Below are 22,914 nucleotides of genomic sequence, written 5' to 3'. Positions count from 1 at the left end.
TGCGCTGTGTAGTCTGGTCGATGTTAACCAACGTTTCAGAGGTCATACTGCCTTCGTCATCAGAGTATGAAGATTTGTCTTCTGGGTTGTTGCGCTGTGTAGTCTGGTCGATGTTAACCAACGTTTCAGAGGTCATACTGCCTTCGTCATCAGAGTATGAAGATTTGTCTTATGGGTTGTTGCGCTGTGTAGTCTGGTCGATGTTAACCAACGTTTCAGAGGTCATACTGCCTCCATCATCAGAGTATGAAGATTTCCGTCTTCTGGGTTGTTGCGCTGTGTAGTCTGGTCGATGTTAACCAACGTTTCAGAGGTCATACTGCCTCCGTCATCAGAGTATGAAGATTTCTGTCTTCTGGGTTGTTGCGCTGTGTAGTCTGGTCGATGTTAACCAACGTTTCAGAGGTCATACTGCCTTCGTCATCAGAGTATGAAGATTTGTCTTCTGGGTTGTTGCGCTGTGTAGTCTGGTCGATGTTAATCAACGTTTCAGAGGTCATACTGCCTCCATCATCAGGGTATGAAGATTTCCGTCTTCTGGATTGTTGCACTGTGTAGTCTGGTCGATGTTTACCAACGTTTCGGAGGTCATACTGCCTCCGTCATCAGGGCGATGAGTATGAAGATTTCTGTCTTCTGGGTTGTTGCGCTGTGTAGTCTGGGGATCATAGCCATCGCCCTGAAGATGGTAGCACATATACAAATATGGTGTAAGCGCGAAATATCCAGCCAGGAGCAATCCCAATCGAAACAGACCCTCGGTACTATTTTAAAAACTACGCCACTCTTAACAAAATACATATGACTACCGAAAATTAAAACATCGATACGTCAAGCCACAAAATCGATTTAAAATTTCGTAACAAAGAAGGATAAATGGCTGTAGCCCGACATAACAAATACAGCAGAGAAAAAATTGTCAAATATTTGTATGTTTATAATTACTATATTCTAAAATAAAATAAAAATACTAGTAAACTGTTTATAAAGTCACACATCAGAACATTTAATAGTGATTATGCAACTTGAGATGAGTAACGATTAGACAGTCTGAGAACCAACAGCTCCAGGTGGTATTTTGTAATGAAAATGTCCCGAGCGGAATGGTTAAAAGTGGTGGAAGGCGTCTCTTCTTGGACAGGAGCAGAGATTATCAGACACCGTTGTGGCCTCATATTGTCAGAATCGTCTGATACAGAAAACGTGAGACGAGCGTGCAGTTTAAATTCACTCTGAGTAAAAAACATGGTTCCTGTTTCTTTATTTTTTAAAAAAAAGACAGAATATTGGACATATTTAACGACGTACGGCTTTACTTATCAGCTCGTGAACATCTACATTGTACGTTAGTCGCAAACGATTCTTGAAAAGGAAGAAATCTATGAAGGCGTTTTACAAGACACGCATCTCTTGAGAATAAACCACTAGAATTCTCTTAGCGAGAACTGCATGACTCACAGCCAAGAGCTATACAAGGTCTTCCTGATACGAGTCTAGTATCGCCTTACGTACATCACAGCAGTTCCACGCGGGAGCCGGGAAGGGACAGTTGCGTTCAACTTTGTCGGTAAACGCAGTGCATAAAGCGATTAAGTTACTATACAGAAACACGTAAATAAACATCAGAACATCTGTATAAATGGGTGACCTATTGTATGCTACGTAATACGCGCTTAATACAAAAGTAATTCGTGTTATCATTTTCTTAACACAACTTTTGAGAGCTTATTACTCGTCTTCAACAAGATTAATATTATCAAAACAGTTGGATAAGCTACTTATTTCTTCTCTTATAACGACGAAAATTTGGAAATGAATTCAGCCACGTTTCGTGTTACGTATATATAATTAAATATTCGTATTATGCATTTTTAGTCCGGACTGTGAGTGAATTTCAGGGTAGAATGAAAGTCATTTAGGGGGGGGGGGGGTCTAACGTGTTCAGTAAATACACTCAGCACGACAAACCAGTGAACTAAAGAAAGGTTTCCTGTTCCTGTGATATCTGCAAAAAAATAATAAATAATAAAACATTTATCCATTGTACGTTTCCAGACGTAATGTCGAGGTTAGATTTTTTTTTCCATAATTAAAATTTCATCCGTTGAGTGTAGTTTTGCCTGTAACACGTTCGAAGCCGCTGGAAGATGTAACACCTTGAGACTCATATATCAGCCCGACAGCACACACCATGCGGTTAACTGTATGCCATAAACATAATATAGCCACACGATATTAGGGAAGGAGAGTGCTTGACATCTGAATTTTTCTAATTAAAAACAAAATTAAAATTACGAGATTTGGTTTTCCGCTTAGCCATTACAAACCGCAACACACTGACCGATACAGCGCGGATGGTAAAGTCGACATGTACGATATTAGCCTGTAGCTAGCGGATATTAGGAATCTGTTTTGCGTTTCTGCTCTCAAGAGGGGTAGAGGAATTATGGGATTCTGTCCACCGGTCGTGGCCAACTCTGTATCGCCATCTGTGGTGAGCAGCATTCATTAGCCTCAATAAATGCGACAATATTTGGATCTACAACTTTCCCTCTCCCAGTATGATGTCTCCTGAAACTACGTAGCATTGGAAATTTGTATATAAACTGGTTTCAGACACGATAAAGTCAACAAAAGTATATAAGAAGTGTGTTAGGTGTATGTTCTAAATATATTAAGTACAATCATTGAAAATATTAAACTTCATACGAAGCTCACCAAATTACCCTACATATCTCTTTTAACCTCATTTTACACGACATTAAAAGATGTTTCATCATGAGAGCAATGAGCCCTGGTGATGGAGACAGCAATCACCTCTGAAACGTCGGTAAAATTCTACCATAATACATGGCGCAACAAACTAGAAGACAGTTATTTTCATATTTGGGGCCGTGAGAACCTGAAATATCAGCATTAAAGATGCCACTTTAGATGAGGATTTAACAAAGATATTCCTGAATTATGTTCGAAAGGAAACGTCACCAGTACAGTTATTAAAACACTGAAACACCTCGAACGTGTTCTATTTGTTACAACATACATAGGGGATAATAATAATAATAATGAGTACATATAAAATGTATACAATTTTAAGCGTAATATTGCTCAAGAACCTAGAGATACAGGGTTTAAAACTAAACACATCTGAGCAGCTTAAATATTAGGTTAAAAATTCACGCCACTTGAGTTTATAAATCTTCCAACCCGAAGTGCTGCACTAACAATTGCTAAAATGGCGTCTCAAGTAGAAAATAATAAATACTTACTGAGATTCGCATGACATTACACTCTTCGAATTTCTTTAAATATCTGTAAAATGTACGTCACAGAAACTTGATCATATAACCTTCTAAAATTCGTTTAGTTTTCATAATTATACCTTTTAGTTCACGAGAAATGTTACATCAAAATAATAAGTATTTAATGTGAACACCCTGTATCATCCTACTAGTACGACTACAGCCCCCAACACTTCCGCCACTGAAGAATGCAACCGACAAACCGCACTTTTTAACCTAATTTTCACCGGCTAATACTGTTAAAACGTCAGTGAGTCTATTTTTCAATCTTCATATATTTTGTTAGTAAATGTAATGTCTTTTAGCGAAAGTAAGACATCAAACTGAAGCCTCGTACTGTGAATGACTCAGACACAAGAAGTCCCTCTGCGTAACCGTTTGCCAACACAAAATTGTTTTGTGAATGAACTTTTGGCTGCAACAGCCAAGATATTCAAAATAGTCATTCCAGTTCTACTTTTAAGATTCTTTTTGCAGTCATATTGGCACCGTAGCAATAACTTCATAGAACCAGTTACCGCGCTATAAGAAGACCCAGTTTTCATTCTACAACACACCGGATCGAATCTCTGTACCGTTCAAATGACAACGGAACCTGGAAGCAAAAACTAATGTTCCGAAATTGGAGCTGTGAAAGAGTATTAATACAAGCCAAGAGTTAAATTACCACGATAATATAAAGTAGGTCTTCACACGTTCCGAAGACAATATTCTATTTATTTTTTACACTTTTCTAAAAACAGTCTCAAAATTACTTTAAAATTAAAATTCTTTTATTTCCTCCAGGAATTTTAGAGACGATCAAAGTTTAAGAAAATTCATAAGATAGTGTAATTGCGTCATATTGTGAATATTATATCAATTATTTATTTTAATCCGTCTGATCACAATATAAAAAACTGAAACATGTTGTGTAAATGTTCCAGAAATGTAAATCGATCAATCGATAAGGAACATGAATGATATTTTATTATCTTAATTATAAAAATTTTTAAATAAAATTATATTGTGATCAGACGGATTAAAAATAAATAATTTATTTAAGAAAATTGTAATAAATTTCCATATTGAAACATCTAATCAAGTGACAGTACATCACTGCATTAAATTTAACAATTATGAGTAGATCTACGTTACCGTCAGTACGTAACACACTTAAGTTACAGTACGTTCCACGGTTCATAGGTGAATACCCAAGTAGAATACGAGACTGCATAAACCGGTTTGCTCATAATTAGTTCCGTGTATCGTAGTTAAAAGAAAAACAAAGATTAACCACAGTCCACTTTTGAAAACTAAACACGGCGTTCAGGGTTTCGAATATTTATGAATAATTCCTCACATCGTATCAAAAAAAACATCGCTAATGTCTATTGGTGATGCATCCGGTACTATTGCTGTTTAATATTACTTATCTCAAACATCATTCAGACTATAACCGCGAGTCTGCATTCTTTCAGTACATTTCCAAGAGGCAGAGGGTTATTTTTAGGGAATTTTTTGTATCCATGCTATGGGGGGGGGGGGGAGATTTTTTAAATGTTACGCTAACACATAAGCCACGGTGGTCTAGCGGTTAGAACGCTGGCCTTGTAATCCTGGGGGTCTCGGGTTCGATTCCCGGTGGTGCCCGAATTTATAACTTGTGTTGGGCAAGGCCGTGGTCTAGGCAACACGGAGTTTTCCTCCGTGGCATCCCAACAATTACTCCATTCACACACAGAAGAAGGCAATGGCAAACCACTTCTGGATCATCTGCCAAGAACGTATATGAACAGGTCCCAGTCCGAGAAAAGGATCGAAGGATCCTGTTCATATGGACCTGTCGTCAGACAGAACACTTAATAGCGGTTAGAACGCTGGCCTTGTAATCCTGGGGGTCTCGGGTTCGATTCCCGGCGGTGCCCGAATTTATAACTTGTGTTGGGCAAGGCCGTGGTCTAGGCAACACGGAGTTTTCCTCCGTGGCATCCCAACAATTACTCCATTCACACACAGAAGAAGGCAATGGCAAACCACTTCTGGATCATCTGCCAAGAACGTATATGAACAGGTCCCAGTCCGAGAAGAGAAAAGGATGGAAGGATCCTGTTCATATGGACCTGTCGTCAGACAGAACACTAAATAATAATAAGATGAGGTGGTCTAGCGGTTAGAACGCTGGCCTTGTAATCCTGGGGTCTCGGGTTCGATTCCAAGCGATGCCCGAATTTATAACTTGTGTTGGGCAAGGCCGTGGTCTAGGCAACACGGAGTTTTCCTCCGTGGCATCCCAACAATTACTCCATTCACACACAGAAGAAGGCAATGGCAAACCACTTCTGGATCATCTGCCAAGAACGTATATGAACAGGTCCCAGTCCGAGAAGAGAAAAGGATGGAAGTATCCTGTTCATATGGACCTGTCGTCAGACAGAGCACTAAATAAAAAAAAAATACGCTAACACCTCGTGAACTCCGTCAAGTTTACACTAGAAATGGCTACGTTTTAGTTTTGAAACCGAATTCTTCTATCACAGAGCAAAATACGATAAACTAACTCATTCATAGATTATAATGATTGGTTTTCGGACTTTATCCAACACACAGCGTTTCGGAAGATCGTTTTCCTTCTTTCTTCAGGTAAAATAACAAAATTCAAATATTTTTTGAGACCCCTAGACCAAGTCTGAGACCTGTCCGTCAACCTTTCACATAAAGACAAAAGAAAAACCAATTTAACCCAATCAAAAACTTCCAAACTGCTTCCTTAGATGATTTAGCAGAGTTGCCAGATTTATCTCACATTAATACCTTGTGGTTTTCCATGAGTAGATAAAGTTCCCGAACTTCGACGGGATTTGTTAGTAAACTGTACTGAAATAATAATACTGATAATTTATTATGAGAATCTAATGACCACATAGATCGCTTTATGCATTAAAAAGTTTATCAAAGAACCAAATCACAGCAGGCAAAACCAAATAAATCAAAGGATTGTTGTTTGTGACAAAAATACCAGATAAACCGGAATGTGCTTTCAAATTTTATATTTTTACACTTTTAAGAGGATTTGAATTACTTTCACTTAAAAGCAGAGTACCGACCAGGAATGTTCAAATGGGGCAAATCAACTTAGGACTACATTTCGTGCGCGTATCAAAACAGAAGTTGAAATACAAACGACGTATAATAAATTCAGAATTCCAACAAATTTCGAGTGCGCCTTTCCCTTATATTTTCAACACATTTTTTTAACAATTCCGAAAACCATGACTACCACTGTTATATAAGGCAGAACAAAGCCAAATCAACTTCCTTTATCCGTGAGGCTGAAATAGCCAGAACATTTGGGCCCACGTAATTGGGTGGGTTTGGGGCCGGGGGGGGGGGTGTTGAGACAGAAGGACAGGGACAAGTGTTGTTCCACCTTACAGAAACCACCGGAATTAGGGTGTCTGGGGACAATTTTAGCAACTGGATAATTGGATAAGCCTTTGTAATAATAACATCTAATTTGAGTGATGAGATGTGTAATATTAGGGGCACTAAACAGGCTTAAGGACCTACGACCCTAAGGAATAACGAAGACATAAGCGGAGAGAACTCCATGGCATTAGAAACTAATTCCTACAATTGAGGGTAAAAGTGTTACAAGGCGTCAGATTCGGTGGCGGCCACCTTTAAGAATGACACAAAATGAAACCTGTACAGCCCTGAAGTTGGAACAGTCAGTAGACAACGTTTCGGAAAAAAACATACTGTCTTCATTTCCGAGGTAGGATTTCAGCCCTGAAGACGAAGACAGTAGTAAGTTTCTTCAAAATTTTGGCACGCGCCGATGAGTCTACAAAGTTTTCAAATCCAGAATAAAAGGACATTTATGACACTTGTCTTTTAAGAATGTTGAAGTCATCGCGTTACATGTATTTTTTTTTTGTAGAATGTCAAGAGACAGCGTTTTGCATACACATGAAGAATCCGTGTAGTTTTAAACTTTTGTAATTGTCTAAATCAAAAACAAAATCTTACCGCGATACAGAGTCGAAAAAATGAGTTCCATATTTTGATTTTGTTTTAAATTCAAGACGTAATCACGTGAGCCGTTGTGAAATGCTCGACATCTCACAAAGTTTTAGAGCATTTTCGAAGATATTAATGAAACTAAAATCGAAATTGAAACTAACTCCGCCTATTTCATCCGCAAGCCTCTCGTACGCGTTTCAGCTGTAGAGCTCAGGTCGGATTCTAAAGGTGTGTATTTTTTAAACCTTTACATTCACTTCTATGAAACCTGTGACCCTAAATTTCGTGTTCCAACACCATGACGTAGAAACATCACAGATTATATTCAACTGCAATTCGCAGATAAAAAGAAAAGAAAAAAAGATTCTATCACATTAATTATTCGGTTTTGTCCGTCTAATCACAATTATATTTAAAATTTAAAATTTACAAATAAGATAATTAATATATCATTTTATGTTCCACATCGAATAATCGATTTACAAATGTAATGTAAATCGATTATTCGATGTGGAACATAAAATGATAATTTAATTATCTTATTTGTAAATTTTAAATTTTAAATATAATTGTGATTTACAAATGTAATGTAAATCGATTATTCGATGTGGAACATAAAATGATAATTTAATTATCTTATTTGTAAATTTTAAATTTTAAATATAATTGTGATTTACAAATGTAATGTAAATCGATTATTCGATGTGGAACATAAAATGATAATTCAATTATCTTATTTGTAAATTTTAAATATAATTGTGATTTACAAATGTAATGTAAATCGATTATTCGATGTGGAACATAAAATGATAATTTAATTATCTTATTTGTAAATTTTAAATTTTAAATATAATTGTGATTTACAAATGTAATGTAAATCGATTATTCGATGTGGAACATAAAATGATAATTCAATTATCTTATTTGTAAATTTTAAATATAATTGTGATTTACAAATGTAATGTAAATCGATTATTCGATGTGGAACATAAAATGATAATTTAATTATCTTATTTGTAAATTTTAAATTTTAAATATAATTGTGATTTACAAATGTAATGTAAATCGATTATTCGATGTGGAACATAAAATGATAATTCAATTATCTTATTTGTAAATTTTAAATTTTAAATATAATTGTGATTTACAAATGTAATGTAAATCGATTATTCGATGTGGAACATAAAATTATAATTCAATTATCTTATATGTAAATTTTAAATTTTAAATATAATTTTGATTTACAAATGTAATGTAAATCGATTATTCGATGTGGAACATAAAATTATAATTCAATTATCTTATTTGTAAATTTTAAATTTTAAATATAATTGTGATTAGACGGACAAAACCGAATAATTAATTTAATATTTGATTCACAATATGACGCAATTACACTATCTTATAAATAAGATTCTATCACGTTTCGGGGCAAAACTGTGCCTTCAGTTCAGGTTGCAGAAATGCGTCATGTAGCCTCTTTATTGTCCGCACTGAAATAAAGAAAATTCTCTCTTTCTTTCTTCGTCCTTAAAGCCTAAGGACTTTCCACTTCTATATAATATGAACATTCCTGTTTATTACCCGGCCACAATTACACTGCCGCAAGATCTGGGAGTAGACTACCATTACAAACTACGTACAAAGATTCTATCCTGGGTCCAAAAGAAATGGCTGCTGTTGGGGGGAGGGGGGGGGTTTCTGTCCCCCTAGCCTCCATTCGTATGCAGTCGGCGGTACCACTTACCTCCTCAACTGTTAACTGGAATATTATACACCTTACTTCGCCACCATTTCGCAAAAACGTGAGAAGTTGGCATCCCGAGACAGGAGGACACACAAAAAACGAAACTGGAGTGAAAGGACACGATCGGTCACACTCGCAGATCAGATGGTGTTAATTAGCACACTTTAAAACCTTTACGAATATAGGGTAAATGCGGGAGAAATGACGCAATTTTTTTTTAAAAAAATAACTTATAAATATTGGAAACGACTATTTAATAAGACCAAAACTATTTATTTGTTACCTAAGGCTCGTATTTTGAGTTCTGTCTACAAAACTTTAAAAATGAATTTTTTTGGTAGACGCCACAACACGCAAGTTCATTCTTTGTTACTTTCTGTCCCCTGTTCTCATTCTCTTATCTCTTATCACTCTTTCCACATACGTCAGAAAACAATCTATAAATAGTTCACGTTTCATATGGCCATTTTTATTAATTTGAACGCACGATTATGATATGTTAAAATCTGTTTTCATTAAAACGTGTGGAGTTTGGCTTCGTGAGACAAAATCTCTCTCAAGACCAGTCACAGATGAGACGGTGTTCATGCGTGACACAAACTTTCATAACTTTTAAGAACTTAGACTCAGGTACAGACTACTGACAAAAGTGATAACCAGAGTTTCCTGCTCAGATGTTAAGATAATATTAAAATGAATATCATATGAATAATATGTAGAATGAATATCATATGAATAATATGTAGAATGGATTATGATGGGGTCCAGTGCGATGTATCGACGGTTCCTAAATACATTTAACAGTAAAATAACACCCCAGAGAGTGAGCCAGTTTAGAATTTCGAGCAAAACTTCTGTTCTCTTAGATGGTTGTCAACGTTTCGGAGGAACTTAACGCATACATCTTCAGGGAAGAGGATAAATGAACGCGATACGCTCCTCCTAAACGTTCGTAACCACCAAATCAGCACGAGGTCACAATCCAGAATATCACAATTCAAGGTCATATTATCGTGGCATCTCAACAGCGATACTAAATGAATAAATATGTGAACATTCAACAGAACGATCTCATCTTATGACAGAACTTTAAATATATTCGTGAAAAAAAAAACCTGATTAAATCCCGTTACATACTTTCTTACGTACGACAAAAACCCAAACTTAAACGCAACTATTATTAAAATCATAGAAAATCCATAGAATTACATTCAACCAATCGTAACCGCCAGATATCCCTCGGCATGAAAGTAACATCTTACATTATTAATCTCTCTCTCTCTCTCTTTTTTTCCTTCGTAGACTTTGTCTCGATTCGACTTGGTCGACACAACATCGCTCCAGCCCATATTGCATTTCTGGTCGACTAATTTTTCTTTTTTCTTTTCAATTGACGGAATACAACAGATTTTAATATTGCGCGCCCTTTCAACCGGGAACCACGGATACAGGGGACTCGTTCTGCGTCTCTCCATAAACGATAAGTCGTTTTTATAGACTGAATAAAGTAGAATTCAAGTATATTAATCATTCATGAGCTACCACTCCTTATTGCAATATTACTTTAACTAAGACTTAAAAGAAAATGCGATTTACAGTTGACTGCGTTTTTAAAATAACAATACTCCCATTGTCTTGAGCTCTTATACCAAGGGTTCACAGCGCGTCTTAGGTAATACAAAAAAAAAAAATTATTTCTCGGGCTGCAACTCGCGAAAACCCGAGCCAAATTTTATCCAGAACGCCATCCCCTCTCCTTGCGTGTTTACTCAATATACCAAGCCACCCTATTGATCGTGGAAGCTTTTCAGCATGGTAAATAAGTACTCCCGAAAAGTGATATGTTCTGCATACAATTTAGGCGATCCACTTGCGTCATCAGCATTGTCTAGGCAGCGAACACAGTGAATCACGCAGCCTTACCACCCCTCTCTTTCCACCCCCTCACCCCCCACCCCCCACGTACACCCTTAAACGTTGGTAGCGGACAGAGAGACCTTTAGCCTCTCTCTTTTAAACTCAGGAAATCAATGAAACATTTAAATTGCATCTTCAAACTGACCCGGAGACAAGGAAAAAGGCGTTAGAAGATTTAAGTTTCGAAGTTTTTCTGTCATAGTTGTTCATCCCTATCTCCTTCCAACATTTAAATGTTCTCTTAACTCCTTGTTTCTCCTCGGTTTAAGAAACTGAACACAGAGACGACACCTCTTAAACCAACAGAAACATGAGAAAATTGAATTTTTTTTGGAGGGAATAGAAACTGATGATCACAGATTTGAATATTTCTTTACGATCTGCTCAGAATTACATCGTGATACAAATTTTATTTTCGATGTATAACCCTACATCAGACGGTACTACAAGACGTTTCGGGAGCTGAATACTCTCTCGTGAAACGGTTATAAAAAAATATATATAAAATTAATTAATGTTACGATAAAATAAAACTTGTAACTTACTTATTTGTTAAACTATTTATTTTAAAATAATGACCAGCGTTTGTGACCCTTGACCTTTGGATAAAATCTATCACGTACCTCATCTATTTAAAAAAAAAGTGATAATGTCTTACGAAAGGAAACTGGTATTTCTTAAATAAATCAGGTTAGCTCAGGGGCCTTAAATAACCCATTCAACGTGTCGTGGTTTCTGTATGCCACGTGGAGGATATATTAATGAATTACTTATACACAGCGGAGGTTACCATCGAATGAGAGACCACATGAAACCTCCTAACTTACAATCACGAACACGAGCCACTCCATACAACAACAACAACAACAAAATGACCTTCTAATAATCTTGAGGTATACGGTTCAAATCTGGGTTTGGGCTCCGTGTAGACTCCTCGGTTACTGTCTCAATCTTTGGGGCACCATTTTAGCCCTGATGATGGAGGCAGGATGTATCTCTGAAACGTTACCATCTCTCTCGATGAGTCTACATGGCTACAACCCAGAAGACAGCCATCTTTGAAGACTCTTACACGCAGAGCAAACATCAGAGAAATTTTTGCCTCGCGAACCACAATGTTGGAAGCATTTTCATAAACTTGTTTACCAGTAAACTCCAGTAGGAGGGTTGAGGGAAGTCTGGGGGTGGGAGTGAGGGGTAGCTACTACGTATCATCCTCAAAGAATTGCCGAATCGCTCGCTTCCACCGTCCACACAGTTAACATCGATGAGGGTATGACATTATAACCACGAGACACACTTCAGTCGCGGTCACACATACAAAATCCTGACCAAGCTCTTAATAAAAGAAATGTCCTTGTTTCTCTACAGGACTGACAGTACAGATCCAGAAAACAGATTGCAACTCTCCAGCCCCAACACTCATTACAAACCATAATCTCGTACGAGAATGAGACGTCAAATTTAAATTTCAGGTTTTCAGCGGGCGAGTATATGGCAGACGTTTTCCGACGTTTCAGAGGTACTTGCTTGCTTTCTCCATCAACAGCTCGCCCTGATAACTACACGATTGAACAACCCAGAAGACAGAAACACTGTGGCCCCTAAACAAATCTGCGATTTTTTTTTTTTTCGAATTCGTACGCTACGTATTTATATACATTTCATAATTCATAAAGTAGACAGGAGAATTTAGTTTATATCGTAGGCATAGCTTTTATTAGCATTGAGCGAGAGACAAGGAAATATTACGAAGGTTGGAATCATCATTGACAAGCCTCGGGCATTTATCCCTTATCTTAGTGACTTTGTTGACGTGAAAAATGGCTGTTATTCATTGTATTCACCGATAATGACACGCTCGACATGAAATGCCAACATCCGTGGTCAACCGTGATGGATTCCCGATATCAAACACCGTCACGTTACAAAGGTTGGGCCGAAGAAAGAGATTTCGTGTTTTATCTTAGGTAATGCGCGTGAGAAAAGGATGACAGATTTATCAAAAATCACGTTTTGCGTTCTATAATTGACTGAGTTGCATGCGGACTTCTAAGTGGTAAACACAGACCAGGTAAAGTGTACTAAAATCTTCCGCCAATCGAGTAAAATGTGGACTGAGGCTGTTAAAAAAATGCATTTTTAATTACATGGAAGGTATTTCAAAGCTCGGAATAAATGTTATGAACAGCGACCTCCAAATTATAAACTCCAAAAGACATATACGTGGTACAACAAAAATGTCAGTATTTTCACTTAATAAACCCACGTCTCCAGCAAACATACCACCCGGAACTCGATAACAAGCTTAATATTCCGTATCATAATGTGTATATATTTTTTTGAACACCCTGTATATTATTTCTAAAGAAGGCGATAAGTGACTCAGATAAGTCACTAACAATACGAGGCACGTAGAAAACACGTACAAGACGTGATAACTTCGCAGACCTTAATCGTCAACCAAAACATTTAACACGCGCGAAAACTTTACACGTAACAAAAATATTTAATCTAGACGCCGGTCACAATTAGGTTTAGAAAACATATTTTAATTTCGAATCAACATACTTTCCGCGGTGTTACTGATGCAAAATTCGATTAACGCGTTCATATAAATTTCTATTCTCCGAAAGTTCATCACACTTCTAATAATTCGCTAAACGTAATAAACTGCACTCATAATATTCATGTTGCTGCCATAATAATATGGCTTCTACGTCAGAAGTTCGGGCGGTTGTCATGTTGAAAGTCCTTTAAAAAGTTATGAAAAACCTTACCTCATAATCTGTGTAATAAACCTTAATTTTTATTTACGATATATCGTTCCCTGGAACGATAGATCGATATTTAACAACTTTCCGTCAACAGACGTGGTTAGTCGATCACAGTGGTGATAATTGAATAATGGTGATACTAATAACGTTCCAGAGGGGGGGGGTCAGAAAGATCCCCAGAGCATGTTTAACCAGATAAACTCGATAGGGTTGTAATTATCTGAAATTGGGTTCGCTGGTTGTTATATTAAAATTCTGTAAAAATCCGTCCAGCAAGAGACTTTGATATGCACTGAAATACGGTCAACGAAACGAGAGTGACTTCAAATTCTGAGTAGATTAATTCAAAATTGTTATAAAAATATACATTTGGGTCGGTGTATAAAGTATATAAAGTGCTTGACACTAAAGTGATAACAGTAGACTGGTAAAATTCAAGCAAAGGTGTACTTAGAACGTTCTTGAAACCTGTTTGTGACATATGGGACGGTAATATTTTAGGAGATTTTTAAACGTTTCAAGATAAAACAGGCAGTAAAATCTTTTAAACACCGTATAAATGATGTACTTACAGTTTGAAGAGACAGAAAACACGAGCTTACCTGAAACAAAAGAACGTAACATGTATTTTAAAAAGGAAAATTAAGATTTTAAAGTATTAAGACACTTTATTTAAATTATCTCTTAACATCCAGCTCTGCACCACACAATTTTCTTCAGTTTTCCACAACTAACAAAGCGACCTAGAAACATTTTACACGTTTTTTACAAAATTTGAAGTCGTCGCATAGTCACTGGTTCATGTCCTGAATCGTTTATTCCACTTCAAAATTCAGTGGGGAATTTAACGACAATGATAAAAATTTATAAAAAAATATACAAAATTGGTTCTTTTTTTGGCTTTTAAACGCTCCTTCCGCGAAAACAATTACAAACGACGTACCACACATACAACAAATACGTGACTTTTTTGTAAATATTTAGTTATTCCAGTAAGAATAAATATAATTTCGCATGTGATAGCCGCCATCTTCACAATTCAACGTACGCGACGACCGGGTATACGCACTTTTTTTTAACATATTTACCGCCGTCCAAAAACAACCAAGTTATGAGGGGTGGCGGCATTTACAGGCGCAGGGATAAAGCTTTCAGCTACTGACATACTCTTTAATCCATCAGCGCATTACAAATCTCATGAAAGCGGGCTCGCCCGCCTACAGGCGGGTTTTCACACTGTTTGTTCTCCTTCGTCCGACAAAGTGGTGAAATTTAAGGGTAGGGGGTGGAGGGGGTGGGGGATCGCAAACCGAATCCTAAGCTACGGACGGAAACTGAAAAAAAAAAACAGATAAAGATAAAATAAAAGATATTTTGGGCGTCGCATTCTTGAAATCGGACATTAAAATTAAGATTAACATACCGAGATGTACTAAGGAAAAATATTCGAATTTGATAAATCTAGGATATTATAATAAATACGAACTTCTGGTTTATACACGTAGCTAATTGTGATGAAACGTAGACTAGATTGTGGTAGAGACAGAAATTTCGTAGAAAACCATTCTCTTTGAAGACACAGACGAGGCAGAAAGAAACATTAAGATGGATAAAAGGGAAGCTGATTGAGGGGTGGAGGGGGTGGAACTGGTTCAGAAGGCCTGCTTTTGTATTTAAAGATTTCTCTGCCGGAAACAAATATTAAAACGTTCAAAACTCGCAACATTCAAGAAATTAACACATATATTTAACACTCCCACTGCTAGGTTCTACAGACCTTAAAAACGAGTTACTGACCAAAAAGCCGATAGGTCTACCTGTAGTTCATCAAACAGATCAAAGAGTCAATGATCTTGGCGCTGTAACTGAGCTAAGATGTTTCATTTCTGTGTTCACAAAAGACGGTCAGTGGCAGTTGACCAAAACCAGACGAATAACCACACTTAATTTGTTTTAATATTAATCTCACATCTACAACTAGTTCATGCAAGCTGTCTCTTCCGTTCAGGTGTTAGGACTTATTACTGTTCGGTTCTCTCAACTCAAACATGCGTAATCCTTTACTCTTTCAGTCTAATAATATTAGGAGAAGGATTCACATTGTGAGTCCAGTGGACTTGCTACAGAAAGAACTCTTGTACGAGGTGGGATCGGAAAGTTTCCAGACTGCGCGTATAAAAACCCGTACACTGACAAAGAAAGATTTGCAGGGATGCTTCCAGGTTTGGCAGCGGCGCTGGGATCGTTGTGTTCACTCCCAGGGGAACTACTTCGAGGGTGATGGATGAATTTAATACCTGAGATAAGTGTGCGGGTTTTTATACGCGCAGTCTTGAAACCTTCCGATCGCACCTCGTATGAGGAATAAGTGGCCTCTAATTTATAAGCTTACATTCATTTTTATACGTAATAAATTCAACAATATCGGTCCAGTGCTTCAAAAAGTTATTTGTGGTTACACTGAGAGAATAATAATATAGATTAGGTTAGTTCTCATTTATGGAATTGGGATAAAAGATTTACGAGAGGCGCTTATGACGTAGAAATCAATCGATTATTCATATAATCTGAGCACAAAAATTCAAATTCGATTAGGATATCAGTTATAATTCGTTACGGTTTCAAGTCATCGTATTTCAGTTCAGAATTATTTATTTTTATTTAGTGTTCTGCCTGACGACAGGTCCATATGAACAGGATACTTCCATCCTTTTCTCGGACTGGCACCTGTTCATATACGTTCTTGGCAGATGATCCAGAAGTGGTTTGCCATTGCCTTCTTCTGTGTGTGAATGGAGTAATTGTTGGGATGCCACGGAGGAAAACTCCGTGTTGCCTAGACCACGGCCTTGCCCAACACAAGTTATAAATTCGGGCACCGCCGGGAATCGAACCCGAGGACCCCAGGATTACAAGGCCAGCGTTCTAACCGCTAGACCACCTCATCTTATTATTATTTAGTGTTCTGTCTGACGACAGGTCCATATGAACAGGATCCTTCCATCCTTTTCTCGGACTGGGACCTGTTCATATACGTTCTTGGCAGATGATCCAGAAGTGGTTTGCCATTGCCTTCTTCTGTGTGTGAATGGAGTAATTGTTGGGATGCCACGGAGGAAAACTCCGTGTTGCCTAGACCACGGCCTTGCCCAACACAAGTTATAAATTCGGGCACCGCCGGGAATCGAACCCGAGGACCCCAGGATTACAAGGCCAGCGTTCTAACCGCTAGACCACCGTGGCTGTAGTTCAGAATTACTTAAACTTTATTCAGTGAGCCGTCTCTTCTCGAAAAACAGATTTTATAAACTCCCGCCGGACACTAAGTAGGGATCTGGACTCTCAAAAGAAAGTTTTAGCAGGAGACCGGAAGGCAACGCAAACCACGGTCTTTCTTCACTCTACGAAGGTTCACACACAATACGTCATTTCCACACCATTATAAACCGCTCTGGTGTGGTCAGTTTATGCCGGCCTATCGCCACCCGTCCCTACCCCCTAGTTTCTGTTTGTGTATTGTTCCAGAGCCAGATCATCATTGGACAACTAATGGAGCGTGAACGCGATACGAACCGGACGGTTCAGAACGCAGAGTGGCCTAGGAATGGGGGGGTTAAAACAGGAGCGAGAGATGACCACTGTCCAGACCCCCTCCCCACGGCTAGAACAGCAAACCACGCGATCAAAACAAATTATTTTAGTCAAACGATACCCTCCTGTCAACGAAGTCGATGTTATAAAGACGTAGGTAACACTGAGAGACGTCATCGAGTTCTGTACACCGCACGCCGAAATGATGGACTCGGAAATGAACATAAATAAAATCTAAAAGTGGGAGAAACTTTTGGTTCTCATGGTGGTGAGTCCGAAGATGGCTGTCTTATGGGTTACAGCGCGCCTTATACGAGGTGCGATCGGAAAGTTTCAAGACTGCGCGTATAAAAACCCGTACACTTATCTCAGGTATTAAATTCATCCATCACCCTCGAAGTAGTTCCCCTGGGAGTGAACACAACGATCCCAGCGCCGCTGTCAAGCCTGGAAGCATCCCTGGAAATCTTTCTTTGTCAGCCTGTCAAGCACCATCTGCGATTCTGCCTGAATCTCTTCTATCGTCTCAAATCTCCTTCCCTTTAGCTGAATTTTCATCTTTGGGAAGAGGAAGAAGTCACACGGAGCTTAGAAAGGAAGTTGGGGTCGGTTCTTGCAAGATCTTTGAGCTCCTGACAAACGAGAAGTCGATTCTGCTTCTGGTCCTCAGACAGGAGCCTTGGCACAAACTTGGCTGCGATGCGTCGCATGTGGAGTTCTTCCTTTAGAATCAGCTGACAGGTCCCATAGCCTATCCCAACAATGTCGCACAAGTCGTTTATGGTACGACGTCGATCTTCGTAACATTTTCGGGCGTTGTGCTCGAAGATGGTCGTCCAGAACGCTCGTCATCATCGACAGTGGTTCGGCCATTTTTAAAACGTGAATGCCACACAAAAGTTTGTGCACGACCCATTGCGGACTCCCCAAATGCTTGCTTTAGCATTTCATAGGTTTCCGTAGCCGTTTTGGCGAGTCTTTGGCAAAATTTGATGCACACGCCATTCCGAAATCGCAGGAGGGTCGGTGTAATGCACTACCAAAACGCCCGTAACTAAGAAACAAATGCTAATTCGATGATGCCGGCTGGCACACTGATTCACTATGAATGTAGGCCGCACCCCCTAGCGGCAGAAGCTCGTACTACATCCGGTTCGCCCTCTATTGACACAGTCTTGAAACTTTCCGATCGCACCTCGTAGTCTGGTAGAAGTTTACCGACGTTTTAGAGTTCCTTACTACCTCCAACATGGCGGCAGAAAGCAACTTCCAAAACGTCCGCCAATCCAAATCTGCAAACTAACAAAACATGTAGCGCGCTAAAGCGGTAACTTCTGGAACCTCTATAGTTAATTATTCCGGAAACTACTACAAGAATGAACATAAAAGTTACATGACCTTGACGGAAATCACAAGTTGAAGAACTGTCTTTACGCCACGCTCACTTGACACAAAACGGACTGCTACTGAACCACACTCGCAGCACGTCACCGTGTGACCTTGAGCTAAACAACGACCAGCCTCTTAGCAGTGTTACCACCACACAACGAAAATATTCAAATATCCCCCTTTCCTTTCCGTATTCCCCTCGTATTTAGGCGTGGCATCGAAGCACAAAGTCTCGTTGCGTATTAATGAGAGAGCGAGAGCAGACCCTCTCAGAAAACTCCGGTCTGCTCGCAGAGTCTACCTCCCACATCCACGACGAGCTCTCCCTCTGAGGGGCCTCAGGGAGGGATGATACATTGATAAACAACGCTATTGTGTTCATTTTAATTTTTATTCATCCCATTTTGCATCACTTAGGCTCTCCAGTTCACCATCTGTCAACCGAGAGTAAACAAAGACCAAATGGTCCGCAGTGGCGCTGCTGCTCCAGCAAGCCGCGTTGCCTAGCAACCATACATCTGATAAACAACTTGCGTGGAATAATCAATTCTCAAAGCCTTCCCTTGTTCTCGGGTAATGGATTATGTAAGGGATTTAACACCATGCTGCAATGACGTCTGTGCTATATTTATAGCCTATAAACAGGCCCCAAAATTCTGAGTCGCGGGCCGTAGGGTTTCGGGGGGGGGGGGGGGAGATGGTGAGAATGAGAAGCGAGGGGGAGGGGGGAGATATAGGCGTGAGGGATTCCAGAGTGATGCAGAAGTTGGTCAAGGGACCATAGGGGAAAAAAAAAACGAGGCATATATAGTTCTCCCCTTGGTCCATGGAGTGTGCCCCGGGGAAATCAAGTACACGATATGGTATAATGATCCAGGACAAACTGGTAATTCGAAATGCTGTTAACACACACCTTGGGGCAGTCATCATATAGGCAAACAAGCGCACACCTGATCGTGAGTTCCCCTGAGTAGAGAACTTACAGACAAAAAAAAAAAAAAAGGATTTCATAGGATACCGGACAGGTAGGTGTCGGTGTGTGTTAACGCAGACAATCCGACGTAATAAGACCAATAACACATTACGCCCACAACTAAACATCGAAGATCAAGAAGCAACCCGCAGAGCGCGGACCAATAGAACCTTCGTCCGTAAAAGGAATATCCTGGCAGATTTCAATACTTTCCTCAGTCTCTCCCACACCCTATAAAATTATCCTATTTATACTGTGCACCATGTATGTATTCATAAAATAACTTAAATAAACCAATAATTAACACGGTGGTCTAGCGGTTAGAACGCTGGTCTCTTAATCCTGGGGGTCTCAGGTTCGATTCCCGGCGGTGTTGGGCAAGGCCGTGGTCTAGGCAACACGGAGTTTTCCTCCGTGGCATCCCAACAATTACTCCATTCACACACAGAAGAAGGCAATGGCAAACCACTTCTGGATCATCTGCCAAGAACGTATATGAACAGGTCCCAGTCCGAGAAAAGGATGGAAGGATCCTGTTCATATGGACCTGTCGTCAGACAGAACACTAAATAAAATATATACATAGATTTCCGAGCTTTTATTTTTTCTTCAGACGCACAAGTCACTGTATGGAGGGATTAAGGGATAGTTCACGACCTCTTAACTTCTTTCAGCCTTCTGTCTGCTAACGGGACAAATTTTCTCGTGAAACCGATGTTTAATAAAAAATTAACCATACTTTTAATTCAAAAGTTTGTGTCCACGTGACGTGTTAACTGTCATTTTAACGGAAACAACTTCGTGAATATAAGAAGATTACTAGATTAATTTTCTTTCACTGATTCTGCGGTAACACTTTAAACCCATTTTATGGAAAACGAAGTTTAACCACCGTGTTCACAAGAACCCACCACTAAAATCATCCTGAAAAGAAAGAATGCTGGTTATCATTTTTAAGACTGTTGTTAATAAGTGAATTAATTAATTATACAAAACCAAATAAACACCAGAAAGTATTATCAACGCACACAAGGCAACAAATGATGTCCCACACGTATTTTTTGTTTCATATCGCAACAGAAAACACAATCTTTTTCATAAAGGGACTAGAATCCTTATCTTCATTCATATGCTGGATTGAAAAACTGTTATAATACACCATCCACCAGATTTATGGCTGCGCCCTTACAGGCGAAAACAAAGCCCCTTCCTCGTCTAGTAAAAATTATTTTCGTCTCATTCTTTGTGTCCTATCATGACGGCAGCCTGATGAACTGTCAGCGGCTATGAACAGAGCCGGTGAATCTCGACATGGCCTCCGGAAATCTCGCATTCACCATCTCAACGCGCCATCATTTTATCCGCAGACTAAAAACAGAAAGTCTATCGCTCATCAGAACCTGCATTAAGTGGTGAAAAGATGAGTAGAAATTAAAGACATCCGAAACGTCGAACAAGCAGCTTCAATCCACGAGGTTGTATCAACCAGGGACAGTGAACTGTAAACAAAATCACAAAATCTTGAAGAATAAATTGGGTACATTTACCTGAAGTCATCAATTTTAATTTATAATCCTTTCACTTTTCAAGCCTTCCAATAAAGCCCTACCTGGTGACGGACGTTCGTCAACGAAAGATTTTGACCTGGTATAATTCAGTTCAGAAAATAAATTCTTGTTTCGTGTCTACGAGCGTAAGGATATTAATTTTATCAGTTGCCTTGTTAGAATGTTAAATTTGGTCTCTCACCGCTGTTGTCTACGTCATCAGGTCGATGACTCATCGCCCTGATGATGGAGACAGCAAGAACCTCTGAAGACGTCAGAAAAAAAAGTTGTCAGTGGAACCACGGTTCCGGAGAATTTGACGTAAATACGTCTATACGGAAAGCAAGTTTATATATTGGCTTTATTCTAAATATTTCCTTTATAAAGGAGTAAAGTTTGATTAAGACATTGCTTATTTAACTTGAATTATTTACGCTTAAGATGGGTCTGTGGTAGCTGAATGTAATGTAAAGTAATGTATTTTAATATAATGTATTTATATTATTTAGTGTTCTGTCTGACGACAGGTCCATATGAACAGGATCCTTCCATCCTTTTCTCTTCTCGGACTGGGACCTGTTCATATACGTTCTTGGCAGATGATCCAGAAGTGGTTTGCCATTGCCTTCTTCTGTGTGTGAATGGAGTAATTGTTGGGATGCCACGGAGGAAAACTCCGTGTTGCCTAGACTACGGCCTTGCCCAACACAAGTTTTAAATTCGGGCACCGCCGGGAATCGAACCCGAGACCCCAGCATTACAAGGCCAGCGTTCTAACAACAATGATACGTAAACAGATGAGGCTTCCTAAGTAACATAACAATGAAGTTACACTTTTTCGTTTCCCTTTTTTCGTAACACATTTTTCCCGAATGACACTGACCCTAAAATATAGACGTATTTACGTCAAAAATTCAACAGAACCTATTTATTCTGTGTGGGAGAAACATTTTGTTTCAGTTACTAGAGTCTTTCGGAAGACACACAATTTGTATCTGCGAGCTAATAAGGAAATGAGATCCTACTGCATCTTAATTCTTATCAAGAACGAGATACATTATACAGCTTCGCCTATTGTACCGTGCTACAAGTACGGCCAATCCAGTCATGTTACCCAACGTCTAAAAGAATCTTCATGCCTCATGAAGGCGTGGAAACTTGCATCCCCGTATCACCACACGAATTCCTTTTTCCTGTGGGCTGCTGTTTACTTATGTTTGTTTGTTTCGAAGTTTCACCCATCAGCTCCGAGGTCATTAAAATTCATGAGATTATTCTATATTATAATCATAAAATACCACGCACCAACAGCCACGGCATTAGATTCTACAGAACCGCCATATTGTTAGAGGCTAGACGAAACCAAATTGACCGTCAATGATTTCTTTACTTTGGAATTTATCCATCAACAGTTGACATTTTAATTATTTAAAAAAAAAACACAGCCTTCCAATAATTGAGCTTCATTCAAGTATTTAACCCTTTAAAGTTCAGTTTTATTAATTAATAAAGAATATGGGGCTTATAGCTACCAACAACTTCAAATTTTTAAAATAATATTCGAATATAGTTCTTATACGAATTATATCCATTGCCAAGAACATTCCGTACGTCGGAGACCTTGTTCGGCTACTTCCGGCTTAATTCGGCTCTTTTCGTACGACTT

The 22,914-nt window shown here is 38.8% G+C and overlaps 1 protein-coding gene across 24 annotated transcripts in view; it reads right to left on the bottom strand.

Annotated features, from left to right (window-relative positions):
* The window catches only part of FoxP (forkhead box transcription factor P), a 475,517-nt gene that overhangs the window by 204,467 nt on the left and 248,136 nt on the right, over positions 1-22,914 (bottom strand). For 14 of the 24 annotated variants that reach the window (XR_015536730.1, XR_015536732.1, XM_087354634.1 and 11 more), the window contains exon 2: positions 14,321-14,350. The exons of the other annotated variants lie outside the window; for them this stretch is intronic. Coding sequence is in view for 12 of the 14 variants with exons in the window: in XM_087354634.1 (XP_087210760.1) it covers positions 14,321-14,350 (30 nt within the window). In the remaining 2 variants the exon portion in view is untranslated. The remainder of the gene's footprint in view (positions 1-14,320; positions 14,351-22,914) is intronic. 24 annotated transcript variants of the gene reach the window in all.

This window comes from Zootermopsis nevadensis, unplaced genomic scaffold, assembly GCF_977971745.1.
Source record: "Zootermopsis nevadensis isolate Lab colony 2312 unplaced genomic scaffold, Znev_1.0 Znev_ptg000023l, whole genome shotgun sequence".
Classification (NCBI taxonomy): domain Eukaryota; kingdom Metazoa; phylum Arthropoda; class Insecta; order Blattodea; family Termopsidae; genus Zootermopsis; species Zootermopsis nevadensis.
Note: the sequence above shows the minus strand (reverse complement) of the source record. Positions and strands in the feature narration are given on the sequence as shown.